The sequence below is a fragment of the Lytechinus pictus genome, chromosome 7 (assembly GCF_037042905.1).
Source record: "Lytechinus pictus isolate F3 Inbred chromosome 7, Lp3.0, whole genome shotgun sequence".
NCBI classification, from domain to species: Eukaryota; Metazoa; Echinodermata; class Echinoidea; order Temnopleuroida; family Toxopneustidae; genus Lytechinus; species Lytechinus pictus.
The window spans coordinates 16,735,352-16,755,658 of NC_087251.1; the positions used below are offsets into that span (position 1 = coordinate 16,735,352).

General features: G+C 35.8%; 1 protein-coding gene across 1 annotated transcript; it reads left to right on the forward strand.

Moving 5' to 3' along the window:
* The first annotated feature begins 5,463 nt into the window (after positions 1 to 5,463).
* Positions 5,464 to 19,409, forward strand: LOC129264863 (potassium channel subfamily K member 16-like). Its single transcript, XM_054902819.2, has 2 exons — positions 5,464 to 7,781; positions 15,706 to 19,409. Exons 1-2 carry the CDS (start codon positions 7,442 to 7,444, stop codon positions 16,656 to 16,658), a joined length of 1,293 nt encoding a protein of 430 aa, XP_054758794.2. The 5' UTR covers positions 5,464 to 7,441; the 3' UTR covers positions 16,659 to 19,409.
* The last annotated feature ends 898 nt before the right edge of the window (positions 19,410 to 20,307 follow it).

Sequence of the window (20,307 nt, forward strand, 5' to 3'; positions counted from 1 at the left end):
CTGCCTTTATATTAATCCGAAGGGGGATATCCTATTTTTCTTGGGAAATGATGAACTTGTTCCATTGGATCCTATATTGTAATGTTAAGCATTCCCGAGAACTCTCCTGTCTTGATTTGAGCCCTCCATCACCTGAAAACCCCATAAAGATAGGGGCGCGGTGTATTTTCCATGTAATGTAGTTTACTTGCAATCAAAGATGTATTACTCTGACGTAGGTTGCATGTCATTCAGCTCACGCGTCACTATAATTAAGTAATACATGGCTTCAACAAAATGAAATAAAAATCCATGTCTAGTCATCGAAGGTGATGAGGGGGAAGTCCAAATTGATTAAAATTAAGTGAGGACTGAACACCACACCCATATTTTGCCAAGATGATGAAAGTCATAGGAACACGAGATTTTTAAAGAGCTTCAGTTTTGGGGGTATTTTTTTCGGCTCCCATTCCTTTCGGGTGAATGTTGCACCCCTAACGAATGAAATTTATTTAATGAATATACCCGGGGGGGCAGTCAAATATATTGCTGTACACACGCGTGACCAAAAAAAAATGCGTTTAAAGGGGTGTTTTTTTTTTCAGTTTTGGACGCGGTCCGCGCGTGGACTCGTTAAGGGTATCAAAAACACCGATTTTCAAGAAAAAGGGTGGTTTTGAAAGACTGGTCAATGTATAATCGCGGGGTCAAACGTATTTAGGGTATGTTTTTTCCCCAAAGCTTTTTGTTTATAGACTAGCCAAACGTGTTTAGGGTATGTTTTTTCCCCCAAGATTTTCCCCGAGGTCATATTTTGGCGTCAACTTGTTTAGGGGCCAAAATGTGTAAATAAAGCCCGCGAAAAACTTGTTTAGGGGGTTATTTTGCACACAGAGAAAAACTCGTTCAGGGGGTGTTTGGAAATTCCTTGGTCACGCGTTTGTACAGCAATATATTTGACTGCCCCCCCCCCCCCCCGTGTGAATATACCGCCCCAATGTTAAACATCGATATGTAGCCCCAAGTTGAACGTCTACATATAGCGCCCGGTCTTGTTAAGGTTAAAATGAAATAAGCGCCAGTCATCTTCTTCTAAGTAAATTTTGCGCCGAAGAATGCCTTCACTCGGGGGTGATTGCCTTCATTTTTTCGGGAGACAAAGTGAAATTCATTTGTAAGTGATGACCAGTGGCGTAGCTACGGGGGGACCTGGGGGGGGGGCACGTGCCTCCCCCCTGAGATTTGGTGTGCCCCCCCCCCCAGGTGCCCCCCCCCCCCAGAAAAAATTGGCAGAGCAAAAAAAAAAGGAAAGAAAAAAGGGAGAAGAAAAGAAAAAAAGGAAAAGAAGAAGAAAGACAGAAGAAAAAAAGAAGAAGAAAATAAGAGGAAGACAAGTGAATGAAATAATGTAATTAAAAAAACAAATCTTTTTATGTTACTATATAAAAATATTGCTGGCGCTTCGCGCCAGAATTGCCTGGTCGATGAGATTCATATCTTGCTCAATAGGCTGATATGGAGCAAGTTTTGAAGTCAATATGCAAAACATATTTTAGCTCGACATCGAGCTTTCATTATTTGTTTTTCATTTACAAATTTAAGTGTTCTGTAAAATGTCCGTTTTATGGTCTACATATATCAGCATTTTAAGCTCACGCTGCGTGGTCACATTGTTTGATTTGCGAAGTTCATATTGTCTACGTGTATTCCATAATGTTCCATTAAACAAATGTATTCAGAATGCCCAGATTCTAGGTCTAAATCTACAACACGCGCGATAGCCTGCATGTTCTTTATTTAAAATGTACATGTACTTAAATTATCCAGTTTCACATCAGAATATCAATAATTGTCTGCTCACGCTTCACGATCGCATTATTAATGATACCCAATTGACTATATCCTATTTATGATTTACAAAATATGAATAGAATGTCCCGCTTTTAGGTCTAAAATCTCAATTTTCTTCCTCTCGCGCTTCGCGCTCGCATCAATTGTTTAGTTACATACCTATCCCATTTATCAATACAAAAAGTGCTTAGAATGACCATTTTTTTAGGTCGGAATGTAAAAAAAAATTTGCTCGCCCTTCGCGCTCGCATTATCGAAATATATACCGTCTTCGTGGGTAACTGTAAGCAGTTCTTAACAGGTCCCTTTTCGATAATGCTAGAACAGTTGATAAAAATTTCTGTTCGCGCTTGGCGTTCGCAGTAGCCATCTAGTTACATACGAATCTTGTTCAGGATCACACATAACATTGCCCAGAAAATTAAATTAAAAATACATGAAAGTAAAAAAAAAAGAATCGCTCGCGCTTTTTATCAGGCTTATGAGATTATTTCATGTTTATGTTGTTTTATAAGAATAAAACTAAGAAGTAACTGATATAAGTGAAGATAATTTCGGGCCCCGTCCCCTATTGGCGAAAGTCGGATCCGACCTTGTGACACATACACACACACACACACACCGGAAAAATGGTCGGTGCCCCCCCCCCCCCCCTGAAAAAGCAAGGACCCCCCAGTGCCCCCCGGAAAAAAATCCTAGCTACGCCACTGGTGATGACCATTATTTTTTTTGTATTGGCTCGTATAATTTGGGGGAAAGGAACGCACCCACCTTTAAAAAAAAATCATGGAACCGCGCCTGCTTCCTTCGTGGTCTATTCTGGCGCTAATTACAACTTTGAATTTTTGTAGTGTGTTAAACAGTTCTGCCCCCGCCTGCGAAAGGGAGAAGGTGCTAATCGCAATGACCTTATAGTAACAGACTGAACATTTTGGACAAACTTAAAGAGAAAACGGACATTTTTAGAAGCAACTAAGGTCATATTCAAATGGGTTACTTTATCAAAGGTGAAAAGGGGCACACTACTATTTTTTGGCAAATTCTAATGTCTTATTATTTAGATTGGAAAATATACATTTTGTTTGTTTAGTTATATATTTTTTAATAAATCAATTGGCTGGTTACATTCTCACTTTTTTTTTGTAATTATATAAACAAATTGATTTGTTTATAACAATTTGTGTGCTAAGCGGATAAGTCAATTTGCCCAAAAAAAATCATATAAATAAATAAAGAGAGAACGAAAGGGACCTTAAAATTAATAATGATTTTTAGATCAAAATTTCATTAGTGGAGCAATCGTCGCGGAGCAATTGTCATCAGAGCACATGTCTCCGGAGCAATCGTCGGCGGAGCATATGTTAGCAGAGCATTTGTTAGCGGAGCATTACTTGTCGCGGAGCAATAGTCATAATGCTACCAGAGCAGAATTTATGTCGGCGAAAGCTGTATATCCAACTTTGATCACAATAAAGTCATAATTACCGATAGCTCTTTGATATCAATTTCTTTAAACTTTATGACAACCGCGAGTTACGCAAAAAACGGGTAGCGAGAAAATTATATTACTTTATATGGGACCTCTATAGGCTCTCGCATGTCATAAAACAATAAAGATGATTGGTAATTTATTTTTATTCTTTATGTCAACGACCGGTTATTTTCTTTTTATAAGAAAAGTTAATTGTGGCGCTCTTCACCTGTTCAACTTTATACATCTCCTCTCTGTTGGCTTTTGGAAATATGAACAGGAATATTAGCCCCCCCCCCCCCCTATATACTAAACCATGATACTCGTAGGCTTTCCTCATTAATTGTGTCACTATTTGGGAGAAGATACACTTTCAGGCTATAATAATTATCTGTTCATGATGACCTTTTCTTTCAATAGGGGATTTGTGCATGTGTCAATTTTTTTTTTCTCATTAAATAGATTATTGTCTTTTAATTGTCCATAATTATATACCATTCTGTGTATGGAATTCCTTTTTTTCTTCGTGTAAACTAGTCCAATAAAAAAAACACAATCAAAATAAGGACGGATATGCAAGACAGGTAAATGGCTAATATCCTGCCTTATATGTAACATTTTTAACTTTTTAGTAAGGTATTTTATCGTGTTTGTTACACTACTTTAAATGAAGAAAACAAATCCATTCACAGAAGGGTAGACGGATATGCAAGACTAGATATTATCCAGTCCTTCAATATAACATTATTTTTGTTGTAATTGAGTAAACTATTTGATTGTGTCTGTTTGTTATTATGCATTATGTTGTGTTTTGTAATACCAGTTTACGTCAAAGTTACATAATATTACACGACTGATGTGGAAGAATACATTCAACGCATCCGTTCGAGATTCCCCTCTCGCCCTCACCCCCCCCCCCCCGCTTGTCTCGTAAGGTTGCTTTTTGCTTTGAACACTCCCCCATCGCGCGCACCGCACCGCATCTTTTCTAGATAAATCGTATCTATTTGTTAAAACTCTTAAAATGCAGTCAACAAGAAAATATTTGCTATGACTCTCTTTGCAAGCCCAATGCAAAACATCGACTTTCCCTTCTCCCCATGAAGCATATCAATAAAAAGCAACATCGAGGAAAGTGGCTATTGTTGTATCTTTGAATTTCGGGACCTTTTCTTTGCCTTTTCATCATGTTTTCACCACGTTCTTCACTTTCGATTTTTTTGGGGTTATATTGTTGGGGTGTTGAATTGTGGCACTCAGGGGCCATGTTGCACTGTCTATACTGTAAAAAAAAGTATTTTAACGGGAAAACCGTAATTTGTCTTGCCAAATTTACAGTGAAAATAGCGTAAAGTTTATGAAAGACCAAATTCAATGTTGAAAATCAAAAGCCCCGTTATTATTTAAGATAAAGCATAAAAGTTACAGTGGAAAGTCAGACAGCAAGTTGTCAGGAATTTACCATTTAAATAGGGTAAATTTCTGGGAACTTGCTGCGCGACTTTTCACCGTAAATTTAAAGGTTTACAAACAAATTCGGGTCTTCCACAAATTTTACGCTATTCATCACAAGATTGGGCAGGGAACGTATAAGAAATGCGGTATTTTCATACTCCTTATTTGTGTTGTATATCATTAGAATTTTAGACAAACAAAGACATTTCTTAAAAACTATTTGTGAAGAAGTAAAATTATATTAGTGTGACTTATTTTCATGGCAATTACAATGAATTATTTAAATGAAATAAATGAAAGTTGACATTCAACTCCATTATGAATGACAATAGTAAATCTTATGAGATCCCTATATGTATACAGAGCTAAAAACGAAGAAACGTTTGATCGATCGATGTTCCCATAAAGTGGACTCATCATTCATTGCTTAATCTAAACCACGAATAACAGTGGCAAATGAGCCAAAAATTTCGAGGAATCAGATATGGCGTATTGAGCAAAATTAATAAAAAGTTACGAGCGAGCGGAGTGAGAAAAAAAATCGACTTTTTTATTACAAAAATCCAAAAGTGTGATAGATTTTGACATAATATTCGGAAAATAATATATTTCACCTCTTTCTTTATTCTCTTTTCTCTCTCTCTCTCTCTCTCTTATTTTGTTAGTCAATCGTGATTTTTTTTTTTTTTTTTTTTTTTTTGGGGGGGGGGGGAACGCCCAAAGCCCCTTCTCCCATCTCTACGCCGCGGATGAATAACCTGGGCAATTCCATGTTTGATCAAACAAAATCATTGCCCCATGAGATTGTTATATTTGAAGGCTTGTGTCACTTTTTGGAAATACACATCAATTGAAAATAAGTGCAAATATATGCTTTATATTCACATTTATAGTTCCTTAATAATTATATAACATATATAACTGAAAATAATAGATACGGAATAAAACACTGATTTTATTAAAGAATAAATGTTCTGAATTAATGGTATGCATATCCACCTTACCTGCATAATTTTCAGCAAAATTAATAAATTTGCATGGCGTTATTGCTATATGGCTAGCCCATGAATTATGTGATAATAAGTTTCGGATAAACACAAAGACTCCCTTAATGTACGTATTTAATTAATTGCTGCAAACGTACTTATCTACAAACAATACCAAGTACAAAAATACAGAGCAATAAATTGACATTAAGAAATCTGCGAAAAATCACAAAAAAATAAATATAAACATGTTTATGACCACAAGATATCATTATATTGCTGAGTGGGTCGGTATTATGGACCCGACTACGAATATGATTCAAGGTGGGAACGAACTATTCTAAATTTCATCACGTCGCGGTGTTTAAATTAACAGGATTTCAGTGTCTTCATAAATATTTGTTAAAGTCCTCGAAGTATATATAGAGTCAAAAAGTTTTGGTGATGACACGGTATCGAGCAATGTCAGCAAACGTAGAAACCTTATGTACCAGGTATACCCGAAAAGCCTGAATAACAATGCATCACCCCGTCAAGAAAGTTCTTGTCAGTTTGTATAATGACGCAAGGAGGGGCAACAAGAAAAAGAAGGGTGAAAACCATTTGCGCGCCCAAATAATTTCGTTCGGAATGAATCGAGGTTAAGATAAACAATGGGTACATTGAATGATTGCCTTTAATCTCTTTTCTATAATCGTTTGAGGTTCCAAAAGGGCACTCTGTCTCGATCTCTTCACAAACATTGAATCACCGAGATCATGCACAATAGCATGGCAATAGCTATAATGCCTTAATTGGATTTGTAATTTATGATACGGTCTGGATATATGTACACATCAACTTACGAACTCTTAATTTCTGGAGAATAGTTCTCTGCGAGGTGGTGAAACTGGATCGACAAGCAAGTGTTATGTTGTGTTAAGCGGGTGTTAAGATGGCATACCTTTATTTGGAAACTCCACTGTCTTGATTGGGAGTTGGACAACAACATAATCACCACATGATATTCACGGAACATCTGGTGTAGTAATCATTAATCAACTAATCTCACAAGCAAGTCATACTCTGAATGACATCCATATAGGCCTGTACATTATGTGAACTTTCAGTTATATGCCTGGCTTTATATCCACACTCTCGAAATTTCCGTATAAGAAGAGGCAAGTGCAATCGCTATTGTTTTTACCGACCCGGATACAAAAGGGAGTGTGCGCATAAAAAAATCCAATCCCAGCTAGGAATATCATTCTGAGTCATCAATGGAGTTTGATACGTCCCTTGTGATACTAACGAATAGATTCGAAACCAGTACCTACCGTGACTATCAACGAGCAGATAGAGTGATATTTATACAGATTATCATCAGAAACACTAAATGGGCATGATTGTGGTGAGCGATATACACTGAAGTCTTGAAAACAAGCCATATTTTTCCATGGGCACGATGTTTTAGCACTATCGATATTCGTGCGTTGTATACCTCAGAGCTCAGAAAGTTGCTGATAATGTCAGCGAATACTTCCATGATATCACATCGAAAATAAAAAGCAATGTGTTACAGTCATTTCACGGATATTGAACTCATGCATGATCTACGCCATCAACCTTAATTAGGCATCCGGCACGTGTGGGGGAATCGATATATTACATCTTGCAGTTTGAGAAGTTTTTAGAACTCGAGTTAGAGGCGGTGGTCGTCATGGAGCAGAACGCATGGCAGACGAGGACACACCTCCTTGCCGTGCTCGTCATCTTCTGGATCTACCTCTTCATCGGCGCTTTGATCTTCACTTCCATCGAAAGGCGACATGCGGACAATCTCCATCATAGATTCCTCCACACCGCCATCGATTTCGTCGCCAACAACTCCTGCGTCGATCATGGTGACCTGCAGACCTACTCCAATGTCCTGATCGATGTCTATACCGGGGGACTTCGATGGACCACCGATCAAGGCTTCAATTCATCAAAACATCATTATCATCATTGGGATCTTGTAGATTCACTCTTCTTTTGTGCAACGGTCGTCACCACTATAGGTATGGCTTATTATTAAGTTTATTAATAAATCAAACGAGCAGGCCTGTATCATAATTTTATCTGGCCCCTCTGATCCGGGGGGCAAATACGCCGAATCATTCTGTTCTTTCTCGCTTTCTCTTAACTTTGCAAGGATGAATGCGTATAGCCAGCTGGGCCCTGTCTTACAAAGAGTTACAATTGATCCAATCAATCGTGACTTTATGGAAATCCATCATACATATTCTTCCTACAGGAATTTGCACAATGTCCTTTGTAAACAAAGAAATGCACAGCGAAATTTCAAGAAAACAAGAAATGAATGAATATGCATCAAAATGAGAAAATAATAGGAACAATCATTCATAATAGATGTTGACGCTGCTGGCCGTCCATAGTTGTGATTGATCGCAACTTGCTGTAAGACGGGGCCTCGGGTCGGGGTCTAGGTCTGACATCCCTTTAATTCAATTTAACCAACATCAACATAATTACTTTCAATTCATATTCTCAACTAAAAGAAAATACATCGAAACATGATAAAACAATTATCAAAGTACACAGTCGATACGATGTCTTTAAAAAAACATGCAGAGAGGAAGTCTGTCAAAAGAAGGTTCTATTCCAAGCTCACGATCCAACATATTGATTTGAAGCCAGGAAATAATAATCACTACAACAAGCACGTGATGATTTATGAAATATTAAACAATTGATATTTATACCATGAGATAATTATATTCAATCAATGTTGACTCATAAGTAAATTTGAATAAAACTAAATTCACCTATATTGACTTTTAAATCAATTTTATCTGACGATGGATAAGCATTATGTGCTTTATTGTTCCTCGTGCCGATTTAAACATAAGCACTGGTGCACTTAAAGTGGAAGTTCACACTGAAGAAAATTTTGTTGTGAAAATAGTAGAAAAAAATGATAAAAGAAATAGAAGTTTGAGGAAAATCCATGAAAGATTAAGAATGTTGATAGAATTTAAAGTTTTGGATTTGAGACGTCGTAAACGAGCACCCCTTAAATATTTATCATATAAATTTCGGCTCGCGATTTTCGCTCGCATTAATTGTAAAAAATACATCAATCCATGCATCTTATTCATAATTGCAAAAGTGCTTAAATAGTCAATTTTTTAGCCCTTGATATTAATAAATTTCGCGCTCTCATTCGGCCTATTAGAATAATAAATAAATTAACAACTTTTTCACGAATTCCTAATCATCAAATTGTCCCTTTTCAGACCGGAATATCAAAAATTCTCATCTCGTGCTTAGGAATATGAAGATAGTCATCATTTTCATAAATGATGACAAACTGTCCTTAGAATGTCCAGTTCCTAGGTAAAAAATATCAAAATAAGGGTATCATAGATCAGATCAAACGATCCAAACCAATCTTTCCCACCCTCTTCCTTCTTCCTGCTTCCCGTTTCTTTCCTTTTTATCCCCCCCCCCCCTTCTTCTTACTAGTTCAAAATTTCAAATGGGGTTCGCCCATCTGTGGGAACATCCCTGAATAAACATCCTACATTCCCCTTGGTAAGGTTATGAGGGGAAGATGAAAAGACAAGTACTAGTATTTAAAAGTACAGGGAGATGGCGATCAAAGACTGCACAGTAGAATAATATAGCGTCAGTACGTCATCATGATAAGAATAAGATAAAATGCTTTACTGTGGGAAAAATGTCACAAGTAAAGAAAGGATATTCCCATTATGCGTTACCGTTTGAATAAAAAGGGAAAGTAAAAACTCTGAAACATTCATCTCAATTGGATATTTTAAAAAATGGCATTTTATAAGGTTTTTTTAAGGAACAACTTATTGTAATGCCCCAAAAGCTGCCAGCATGCGCAACAATTGCGCCATGAAAAAAGTTACAGTTTACTTTAAAATTCCTTTTCGAATAATGATTATTATTATCAATATCGTTATTTATTCGGCATAATCAAGCATGTAAACAACTCATACATAAAAAAAAAGAATAATGAGAGTCACATGGATCGAGGGAAAGGACAAAAATAACTTAATCACTATAGTCAGAAGATGATCCTTTCCAATCCATGTGACTTTATAAAAGAAAAGGAACATGTCCGGTAACTAAGAGACAGTGATATGAGAGAAGGAAATAAAAGAAAACATGACATGAAGTGAAAACATAACATTTAAATTACTACTTAATTTCCATGACATTTTTATTGTATTAATGGGATTTTTTGTAGTCCTGAAGAGGTATATCTGTCTTGATGGTTTGGTAGCTCTTAAAAGATCTGTTATCGGCGTTTCGACCAGCGTATTCTGGTCGTCATCAGGAATGATGATCCACTCGAATACTTGGGTATATAAGCAGGTTGGTAATAAAGAAGGTAATTAAGGTTCAACCAATAGGAAGGCAGGAATGAAGAAGGTAATTAAGGTTCAACCAATAGGAAGGCAGGAATGAAGAAGGTAATTAAGGTTCAACCAATAGGAAGGCATGAATGAGGAAGGTAATTAAGACTGGACAAGTAGGAATACATTATATAGTTGAAAGTCAAAGAGCAATAGAATCGAACATAGTTGGGCAATAATATAATATCAAGAATTCAAAGAAAGAAAGAAAGAAAGAAAGAAAGGGTACCGGGCCAAGTGGGGCACATCACAACAAAAAAAAAGCTGTAAATGTGGGTACAGTTGCACCCAGACTGACATGATCTGGATGGAGACGGGTGTCTACGTGTTTAGGAATTTTTAAAAAGGCTATTATAAATTCTTATCCAATAATGTAACACTGTCTTGTTTGACTCGTACAAAACATGGACTTGATTAAGAGTTCGTTAGTTATAAAGTGTATGAAAATGAACTTGTGTTTAATGCACAAAAAGGAAGAGTTGATAATTCAATTTTTTTCAATTCAATTTATTTTCAGTCTTCAACATAATACAAATGAATACAAGATAAATTAATTCAATTTACATAAAAGCATGAACAAAATTCAACATTGAATAAAATAATGATATACATATTCAATAAGTGATTCGAATATAAATTAACATGCATGTCAAATTGAAATCAATATAATCAATATTATGAAATATGAATAAATCAATATAATTATATATCATGAGAAGAATAATGATTAGCTTCATCGCCTTGTTATCCTTTGATTTCTCTTTCAAAGAATATTCTGGACCTAATTCTACAGAAAATTGCGTTTGGTCTCTGTACGACAATATTACTACTTAATTTTCCTGACAAATAATCAGCGACAGACACTTGTGTATTTGTGGAGTGAGCCTGTGGCCTGGAACCCCCTCCTCTTTTTTGTCTATAACTTCATCAATTTTTTTTGTATTTTTAATTTCATAAAACTTTGCTGAATATATTGAACAAGTAAAAAAAATCAAATGGAGAGATATATCTCTCCTTCTTAATTGTTATTACTCGCTCAATCTATAACAGAATGAATATAATATATTTTGCCTCCGACGAAGATTCTGCTAGAATCGAAAGCTTAGGCCCCTTTTTGACTTTCTAGAATGAATATTAATTAATTTTGGTTTTTGGTTAACGTTTTGTTTTATTGTGCCTTTGAATATAGAAAAAGCGCAAAGTGAATCATGGCCATGACTAACACTTGTATTTATAAATGAGTACATAGATACATATTTTTATTTTTTATTCTCTCACATCAAAAATGACAAAACAAATTCAAATGTTCGCATGACACATTTTATTGACATTGGGAAGAGAAACCAGCATTAAGCGAAGTCTTTGATTACGTGGATTCCTCAAGAAAAAAAAGGGGGAAAATATAGAAAACAGGAAAAGAAAATGGAACCATGGGAACGGTACAGACCTGTAATGTTGTTGTACAAATGGCACAGAGCCAGTCAGCAAAGTTAACGATCAATTACATTTTACCTGCCAGTCAAGTTTAGCATTGAGTTGACCAAACATTACTGAATGATATACATTGTCATTGGGGAGTAACGAGATGATGTTAATTCTACAGCTATCTTCTGCACCCGCACCTGCACCTGCATTGCACCCACTTGTTCAGTAATTATACCAATCATAGTCACGAACCCTTTTTATGAGGCCGCCATCAATTACAAGCTTAACCGCTCACGATGGCGGTCTCCTGCGTTCATTTAAATTTTGTTAATGTTCCTTTTTTATTATCAAAATGTGAAGTATCTGCCCACACCATTTTTTCCTTCAAATTATGTATTATGTTTATATTGTATGCATTATGAATTATTTTGTATATTACAAACAATGTAAATATTTATGATAATGTATTGTGAACGCAGAAATAAAAATAAAACAAACAAACAAACAAACAAACTATTCTCATTGTTTTCGCAAACTTCCAAAAACAGTGTATCATTTCTTTTTTTAATTATTAAAAAAAATCAATCCCCTTGAAGAAACGAAAGCCACTATTAAAGACTATTACTCCCCAAAAATATTTCAATAAAAGGAAAATATCCAAATACCATAACACTGAAAATTTCATCAAAATTGGTCGTAAAAATAAGAAAGTTAATGTTACAACATTTATTGGAGTAGACATTGATAAACATTGATAGACATGGGTGCGAGTAACCGAGGGTGAATGGGTGTGAGCTTGGTTAGATTGGCTTCTTTTTCGGCTTGGATCCCCTTCTTTTTATCTTTCTTTCATTCATTCATTCATTCATTCATTCATTCATTCATTCATTCATTCATTCATTCATTCATTCATTCATTCATTCATTCATTCATTCATTCTTTCTTTCTCTTACCCATCCATCCATTCATCCATTCATCCATCCATCCATTCATTCGTTCGTTCATTCATTCGTTCATCCATCCATTCATTCATTAATCATTTACCTTTCAATTCACCCCTCTGCCCATCTCGCAGGCATACTTATAGATATATGTCTTAACTCCGTATCATAATAACATATATCGATATCATTCTTAATCTCTTGTTTGAAACGCTTATTGCATACTTTCTTAATATTTGTACTGGCATAAATAGTATAAGGTCATTGGGTAAATTATAATTGATAGTTAAACAAGTACTCAATATTTCTTTCCAGTTATAATAAAAAATTAATTGCTCGATTTGGCAATTTAAGTATATAAAGGCACACCAATTTGTTCGAGATAATACAATTGCGGGATGTGCATTGTTTTCATTCTCTCTTCGAACAAAAACATCCCTATTAACCAAATTAATGATTAACAAATTATTCGTTGGGTAAAACAAATTGTTGAACATTATTCATTGAAGATGAACAAATAAAGAGTAACAAGATATGATTCACATCATGCACTCATGTCAAGTCTGTTAAATTGTCCATAACGTCTAAAACACGACAGTTTTATTATTTTTTAAATAATCTTCAAAGATGATCAAGAGGATAGCAGTGCTTCCACGTTTCTAATTTTCACTTAATGAAGAAGCTTATACGCTTTCCTTTTTTTTCTTCAAATTTTATATTCAACCAAATACGATAGAGTATATATTATGTGGACAACTATTGGCAATCAAGACAGAGATAATACTTTCCTGGGGCGGTATGACGGGGGTGGGGTTAAGGGGCTGCCCATTCCCTCAGGTTTTTTCAAGTTATTAAAAACTAAAATAAACAAAAGAATTTTGGCAAATAGGAGACTGTGTCGTTGAACTAAACAATGTCCCAATTTTCATTAAAATCCGACTTCACCTATCTCCTCCTGCCCATTCACCTATCTGATCAGAAAAACCTTGTACTGACCCGACAAATGGTTAGGATAACGACGATCGCATCTAAATCAATTACGAACAGCATAATAAATAATCTAGGGCATCGGAATAATGAAAAAAAATCTTTACCTCTTTATGTCTACATTTTAATAGTCACCAAATTAAGTTTAGACACATTGATCACGTTCACTGTTCACGTGATATACTTATCAATACTGTATCAGCTGTAAGAATTAATAAGAGAAAGGAGAGATTATCATCCTGATAATGCTCTCCTACCCAATCAATGTAACACTTGAATGGACTCTCGACTGGCTTTATTGCTCGGCCTATATTAGTAATTTCGAAATCATCATCTTAAGATTTATATTGCATGGGTTGTAAACTTAGTGCAGTAAAAATATCTGAATCACCCAATAACTGTAAAATTTGACCTTTGAAATTCGATCAGATATTGCAATATTCGATGGGGTTATGTCTCGGCTATGAGAGATTTTAAGCGAGGGTGGCATTTCATAAACCTGTTGGTATGATTACGCATTTACGCACAACTTGAACATGTTCTTAGGTCTGAATGCATGAAATATAAAAAAGCAAATTTGAGCTCGCGCTTCGCGCTCACATTATTTTAGATATCATGTTTGTAAAATAAAGCTGTATATTTAATGTTTCAGTCTTTAGTTTAGGCTACCCCTTAAAAAATAACAAAAATCAGCTTTGAGCGGCCGATAGGGGAAAATATGGATGAAAAACATTGACCCCTCTTATTGACGAAAGTTTTAGCCGCCCCTGCGTCCCATGCACTGTAAAAATTCTTGGGTAAAATTTTAACCCGCACGAGGGTAATTATGTGTCCAACCAATTTTGGGCAGTATTTTAACCAATGCGGGAAGCATATTGTCCAGTAAGGTTTTAAAAAAGCAGCAATTACGTTAGAATGGACACAATTTTCATCACACGGGATAAATAAACATGCCCAATATTGGTTGATCACATAATTACCCTCATGGATCATTTTTACCCAATATTTTTTTAGAGTGCGGGTGTAAATCTCGGGGGGTGGGAGGAAATACCCCCTCCCCCATTGTTCAGAGAGCTGGGATGGCATGTACAATCACCACACATACACACACACACACACACTTTTCAAGACCAAAACGTTTTTTTTTTCAATCAATCATCAAATAACTAATACTACTGTTATAATGCGTGGATTCATCTAAAAGTTGAATGCATTCAACTTGCTTAAATTGGCCTAATTTTGCCTCTTAAAGACGCAAAATTTCTCGCACTTTCGCTCTGCTCCTGTGCTTAATCAATTCTTACAAGAATTTGAAAAATCCGTACGTTAAACTCATGGCTAATGTTATATCCGATGCATCATGAGAGTATAATAAGGCCATTTTTTTAATCGTGTGATTCCAGTGACTATTTGAATATGATTATAACTTTTATCATAAACAAATCAAAACATCATTTAAATACACTGTAGTGAATGTAGGGGGTGGGGTTATATCCTGGTTATCCTGGTATCTTTGTGGAAGCGGAGATGAATAATGTTACAAAAAATTATATAATTCAAGTGTACCTTGAAATCAATGCCGTTTATGAAACACTTAGGCATGTTAGGACAAAAATATTTTCCACACACCTTTACAATAAATTTTATCCATCTTTATATGAATTTAGCTCAAAATTTTGAATGTTGCATCACATTGATAATATTTAATATTATTAAAAAAACATTCATTTCTGTTGCAATTGTTTCCTTTGCATTTGCACCATCATGCTATTTCCACGTTTTTGGAAGTTTATTGTGTGTCCTGTGAGTGACGGCCTATAATCGTTCATAAGCACTCTTATTCCCGATAATCATGATCATGTTTTTTTTTTTCATCTCACCTAAAACCAGTGAGCAAATACAGTGTTGCGTCCCCTCCTAATCTGTTATATTCCGCTGCCACTGCATTTTGTTGTCCTCTCATATTTTGTTTCATTTTGATTTTGGGTAACTTATCGGTGAGGTGTGGTAATAGAAGCATTCCATGACAATGTTCACGTTTAATTATTGCATGAAGATCTGTTTTTATATCACATTGTCTTGCTTCGTCTTGATCTTTGGCTCTCCTTGTATATCGCTTCTCCTTAATACACCATTTCATTTCTTCATTTACAAATTCTCTCAATTTTCCTCTCTTACTGCAGGTTATGGTAATTTGGCCCCGAGTACTGAACTTGGCCGATCAATCTGCATTATATATGCATTGATTGGTATACCCCTTAGTGGTCTTCTCGTCACCATCATCGGGCAGCAGCTCAAAAAGCGACTCAGGGGTATCTGGCGTCGTCTCCTTGTTCGGCTGCACTGCATCACAACCAGGGAATCATCAATAGCCCATCGTATAGCATCGTTCATGGCCGTCGTTGTCGCTGGTGTTGCCTTCTACGTCATTCTCATTATCATCCCCGCGTGCCTGTTCAACTACATCGAAGGTTGGAACTGGCTAACGAGTCAATACTATGCTTTCATCTCTTTCACAACTATCGGGTTCGGGGATTATGTTGCTGGTGACGGTCAGACCCTGACTGCGGTCGGTCGCGTGGTCTACAAAGTTATTCTCATTTTTTACCTTGTCTTTGGGATGGGGTTCGTCACCATGCTCTTACAGGGACTCCAGCACCGCAATGCTCAAAAGGTGAGGCAGTTCGCACAACGAAGAGTCATCAGGAGAATCAGGAAAAAGAAACGTAAGGCTGGATTGGACGAGGCAGACGGAAGCTTCTCCAAAGAGATGCATTCGGAGAGTGATGAGTACGTCGTCATAACAACGGATGTTGTTGGAGATGATAGTCAAGGGGAGGTGTTTGAGATGCAGGAACTGGAATCGGGTGTAGCCTTTGAAACTGTGTCACTTGTCGATGATGTTATGCAAACACAATCCACCTTGACATTTGATGCTGCTACACAGACAGACCGGTTGAAAGTTGATAATGGTTGTTGTTGTTGTTGTCATAGCAAGTCAGAGAGGGATAATAGTAGTACAATGACATCGAAGTCTTCACAATCGTCTTCCTTTTCATCATCTGAATTGAAGGCTGTAAATGGCCATGAGATGACGTGGAAGATTACTGAAAACTTAGCTGAATATAAGCCTTGATTTACCTATTTCTTAATGCGTTATTTTTTAACTTCATTTTTCTTGATCTTGTCACTGTCTTGATTAACATGAATACAAGTACCAAACTAGTCATTTTAGTGTTTTAAGACTGATTTTATACTTTTCAGGCCCAAATCTTTTAGTGATTATCATGTCTTGTCACTCAGTATGCGCTTGAAAATTTGAAAACACTTGTATTATCTTCACTCCCGTTGTTTGCTGTCCTCAATAAATATATCAGATATGCAAATATTACTAAGTCCATATATATTCTTGTAGTTTTACAATAAACAGAAAGTGTATGTGGTGGTTTTAAATGTAAAAAATAAAAAAATAGCCCCCAAATTAAATCAAATAATAAACTCTAAACAGGGAGTGGAAAACGAAGCATTACGTCACAATCGCCGACTTCTTGTATCGACAACATTATTGACAATTTCTTCTTTTATCCATGTAGGCATCTAATTGAATATTAAAAAAAGTGCAATATATCATAAAGATATTGCGCGGGAATTCGCTATCAATGGCGGAACGAGCATACAGAAGAAAGCCGAAACAATTAAATATTGAAAGTGCAATAAAAGAAAGGGATTAAAATAATTGACGTGTTTTTATTCTAGATTAAATGCTACGTTTAAGATTGTACTATTTTCATATCATTTGCATATACTAGTATGGATAATGCGCACTCGTTACTTGTAATTGTAACACTATCATTTTGCCTATACGTGTTTGATTCAAAGGCATATTCTACATGAGAAATTATATTTTATTTCATGCATAAATAGATCATGATGTTGGATCACCAACTGTCATCAATATGTATATCAGTGATTTTTCCCCCATGTGATCACTACTCAATATTAACTCTGTGTGTGTTACGTGTTTAAAATTGCACATTCGTATTAATCTGTGAACCAAAAATTAGAATGGCTCTTTTAGTAGTTCCCTCTATTCAATACACGGTGGTTAATGTAATAACCAATACATGCAGAATTTAAAGTAGGTGTCTAATTAAAAATTGTAGTGATTATTATCTCCTAAAAATGAACTTTCACACAAAAAGAGTTGAAGAGTCATTCCGCAGCTTTATCATTCCTTCTCTTAAAGAGGGAGTTGGGGCATTTTAAGGGACTATGGACTTATATTTTTACTATACAAAGATTTCCTGTTCAGTCGCAGTATTCCGGACTTGTCGCATTTTACTATGGAGACACTTTCTAGAACGCACCAATTCCTTTGAAAATGCAAGACAAATCACAATGGAGAGATGAGAGGCTTTTGTAGATAGTTGGTGACCCGTGACTCTAGACAACGACATATTTGCAATTGTTCGTTCGGTGCAAATCTTCGGATGATATGTTGTCCCCAGGGGCGGATCCAGCTTTCGCCAATAGGGGGGGGGGGCGAAAAATATTTTCATCAACATTTTTCTCGATTGGCCGCTATAATCTGATTTTTTTTTATTTTTTTTTGGGGGGGGTTCAGGGGGTAGTCCTAACTAGAGACTGAAGTTTTAAGTATATGTTAGTTTTTATTGTTATAAACAAGATAAGGTATCTCATGTGGTCTTAATATATAATGTGAGCGCGAAGCGCGAGCTCAAATTCTTTGATATTTATGTCCTTAGACCTGAAGATTCTGAGGAGATTTTATAATCATGAAAAAGATGCGTATCCAACTAAACAATGCGAGCGCGAAGTGCGAGCCGAAATTTTATCATAGTAACGTGAAAAGGGACTCAATTAGGACTGTTTTTAGTGATTAATGAAGAGGATACAAGTATCACCAATTAAATAATGAGAGTGCGAAGCGCGAGCTCAAAATTTTTGATATTCCGACCTGAAAACTGGACAGTCTAAGCGCGTTTTTATTTAAATACAGAAAAAGCTGTGTGTCTCAAACAATTAAATGCGAGCGCGAAGCACAAGCTCAATTTTTTTATATACTGACATGATAAAGGAGAATTTTGACAAATTCTGGTAAGAATTTCCAAAGAGGATAGGTAACTCACAAATCAAACAATGCGAGCGCGCAGCGCGAGCTGAAAATTTTGATATAAACAATTTGTGTAAAACAAACAAAATAATTAATGCTTGATGTGCGAGCTAAAATATTGTGTGCAAATTGATTTCAGATCTGGATATATAAGTGTCATTTAATCCTCTTGAATGGGATTCATTGGCACAGGCAATGCGAGCGCGAAGCGCAAGCGAAATTTTTTATATAAAGTTCTTTTTCCAATTCTTCCCCTCACCCTTTTCTTGTTTCCTTTCGGGGTCGGGCCGGCCGTTACGAGGTTGTAAATTACACATCCTGGGTATGATACCTCTTTCCTACTTTTCTTTAGTGTTTTTCCTATAGTACACTTTGTCTGCAGGTTGTAAAAAAATAGGGGGTCCGGGGCCGGCTCGGCCCCCTCCTGGATCCGCGCCTGGTCCCAGTCCATCAACTTTCGATAAAAGCCTCTCAGCTCTCCATTGTGATTTTAATAGCATTTTCAAAGGAATCGATGCGTTGTAGAGTTTCCCTGTAGTAAATGCGAAAGCAACATATTTTAACACGCTCTGCAACAGTTCCTGTGATTATTATGTGAGTTATATTCTTATGTTTCAAGAAAAATACTTTTTAAAAATAAAATAGTAAATGGATATGTATGTATTCTGTAATTCATTTTGTTGGTATAAATGAGATGTGGGGGTATTTTATGTCATGTTTTCAGTCATTAAATGAATGTGATTTTTATTAAAACTTATGGTTTGTTTCTTTGATGGTCGTCAGTGAGTTTTCCACACTAAATTATAAATAAAATAACCTCTTTTTAAGATAGAAGGGAGTGATCAGAATGATTGACGAACAACATAAATATTAACAATAATTGAAAAAAAGGAAAGTCTCCTAATTTCAGCCAACTAACATGTCAGGCTCAAAACGTAAAAAGACGAAATTAGTACACGGCCGAAAAAAGAATAAAATATACAAGTTGGTATTACGAGGTATAATTTATATTATAATTTGTTTACAATTCTAGAATAAAACTCACAGATGAATACATATATGAATAACAGAACATATAAAAAGATGAATTATGAATTAATAAATAAATAGATATCAATAAATAAACAAATGAATATGTAAAGATCGAAGAAGAAGGAAAATAGAGGAAAATTAAGTAACTAATCAACCCGATCTTAATTCTTTGATTATAGCCTTACCTTCTTCAAGCAGAGAACCCTTAAAGAACCTCACAAGATCCTGGATGAATGTCAAATATCTTATCGTTCCATGGTAAAATATTACAGAGATTTTAAAGTTATATATAACTTATTTTTTGTATACATCGACATCGATGCCATATAACGCCGGAGAACTGAATGTATAAATCGCGTCACAGGCAGACATGGACAGATATGCAGACTTAGATTGCATGAATGGGGTGAATTGTGATAATTTGAAGAAAAAAAAACGAAAAGAAGGGGGGGGGAGGCTGGGGAAGAAATTAGAAAAACAAAGACATAACAGTATAAAAAGGTCAGAGAATCTTGGGACTTTAATTGTGTCATAATACCCCTATTTAATCGAGGAGTAAAATCACCTTCAAGTCATCTTAACCCTTCTAACAGCATACACTGATGCCGCCCATAAAACA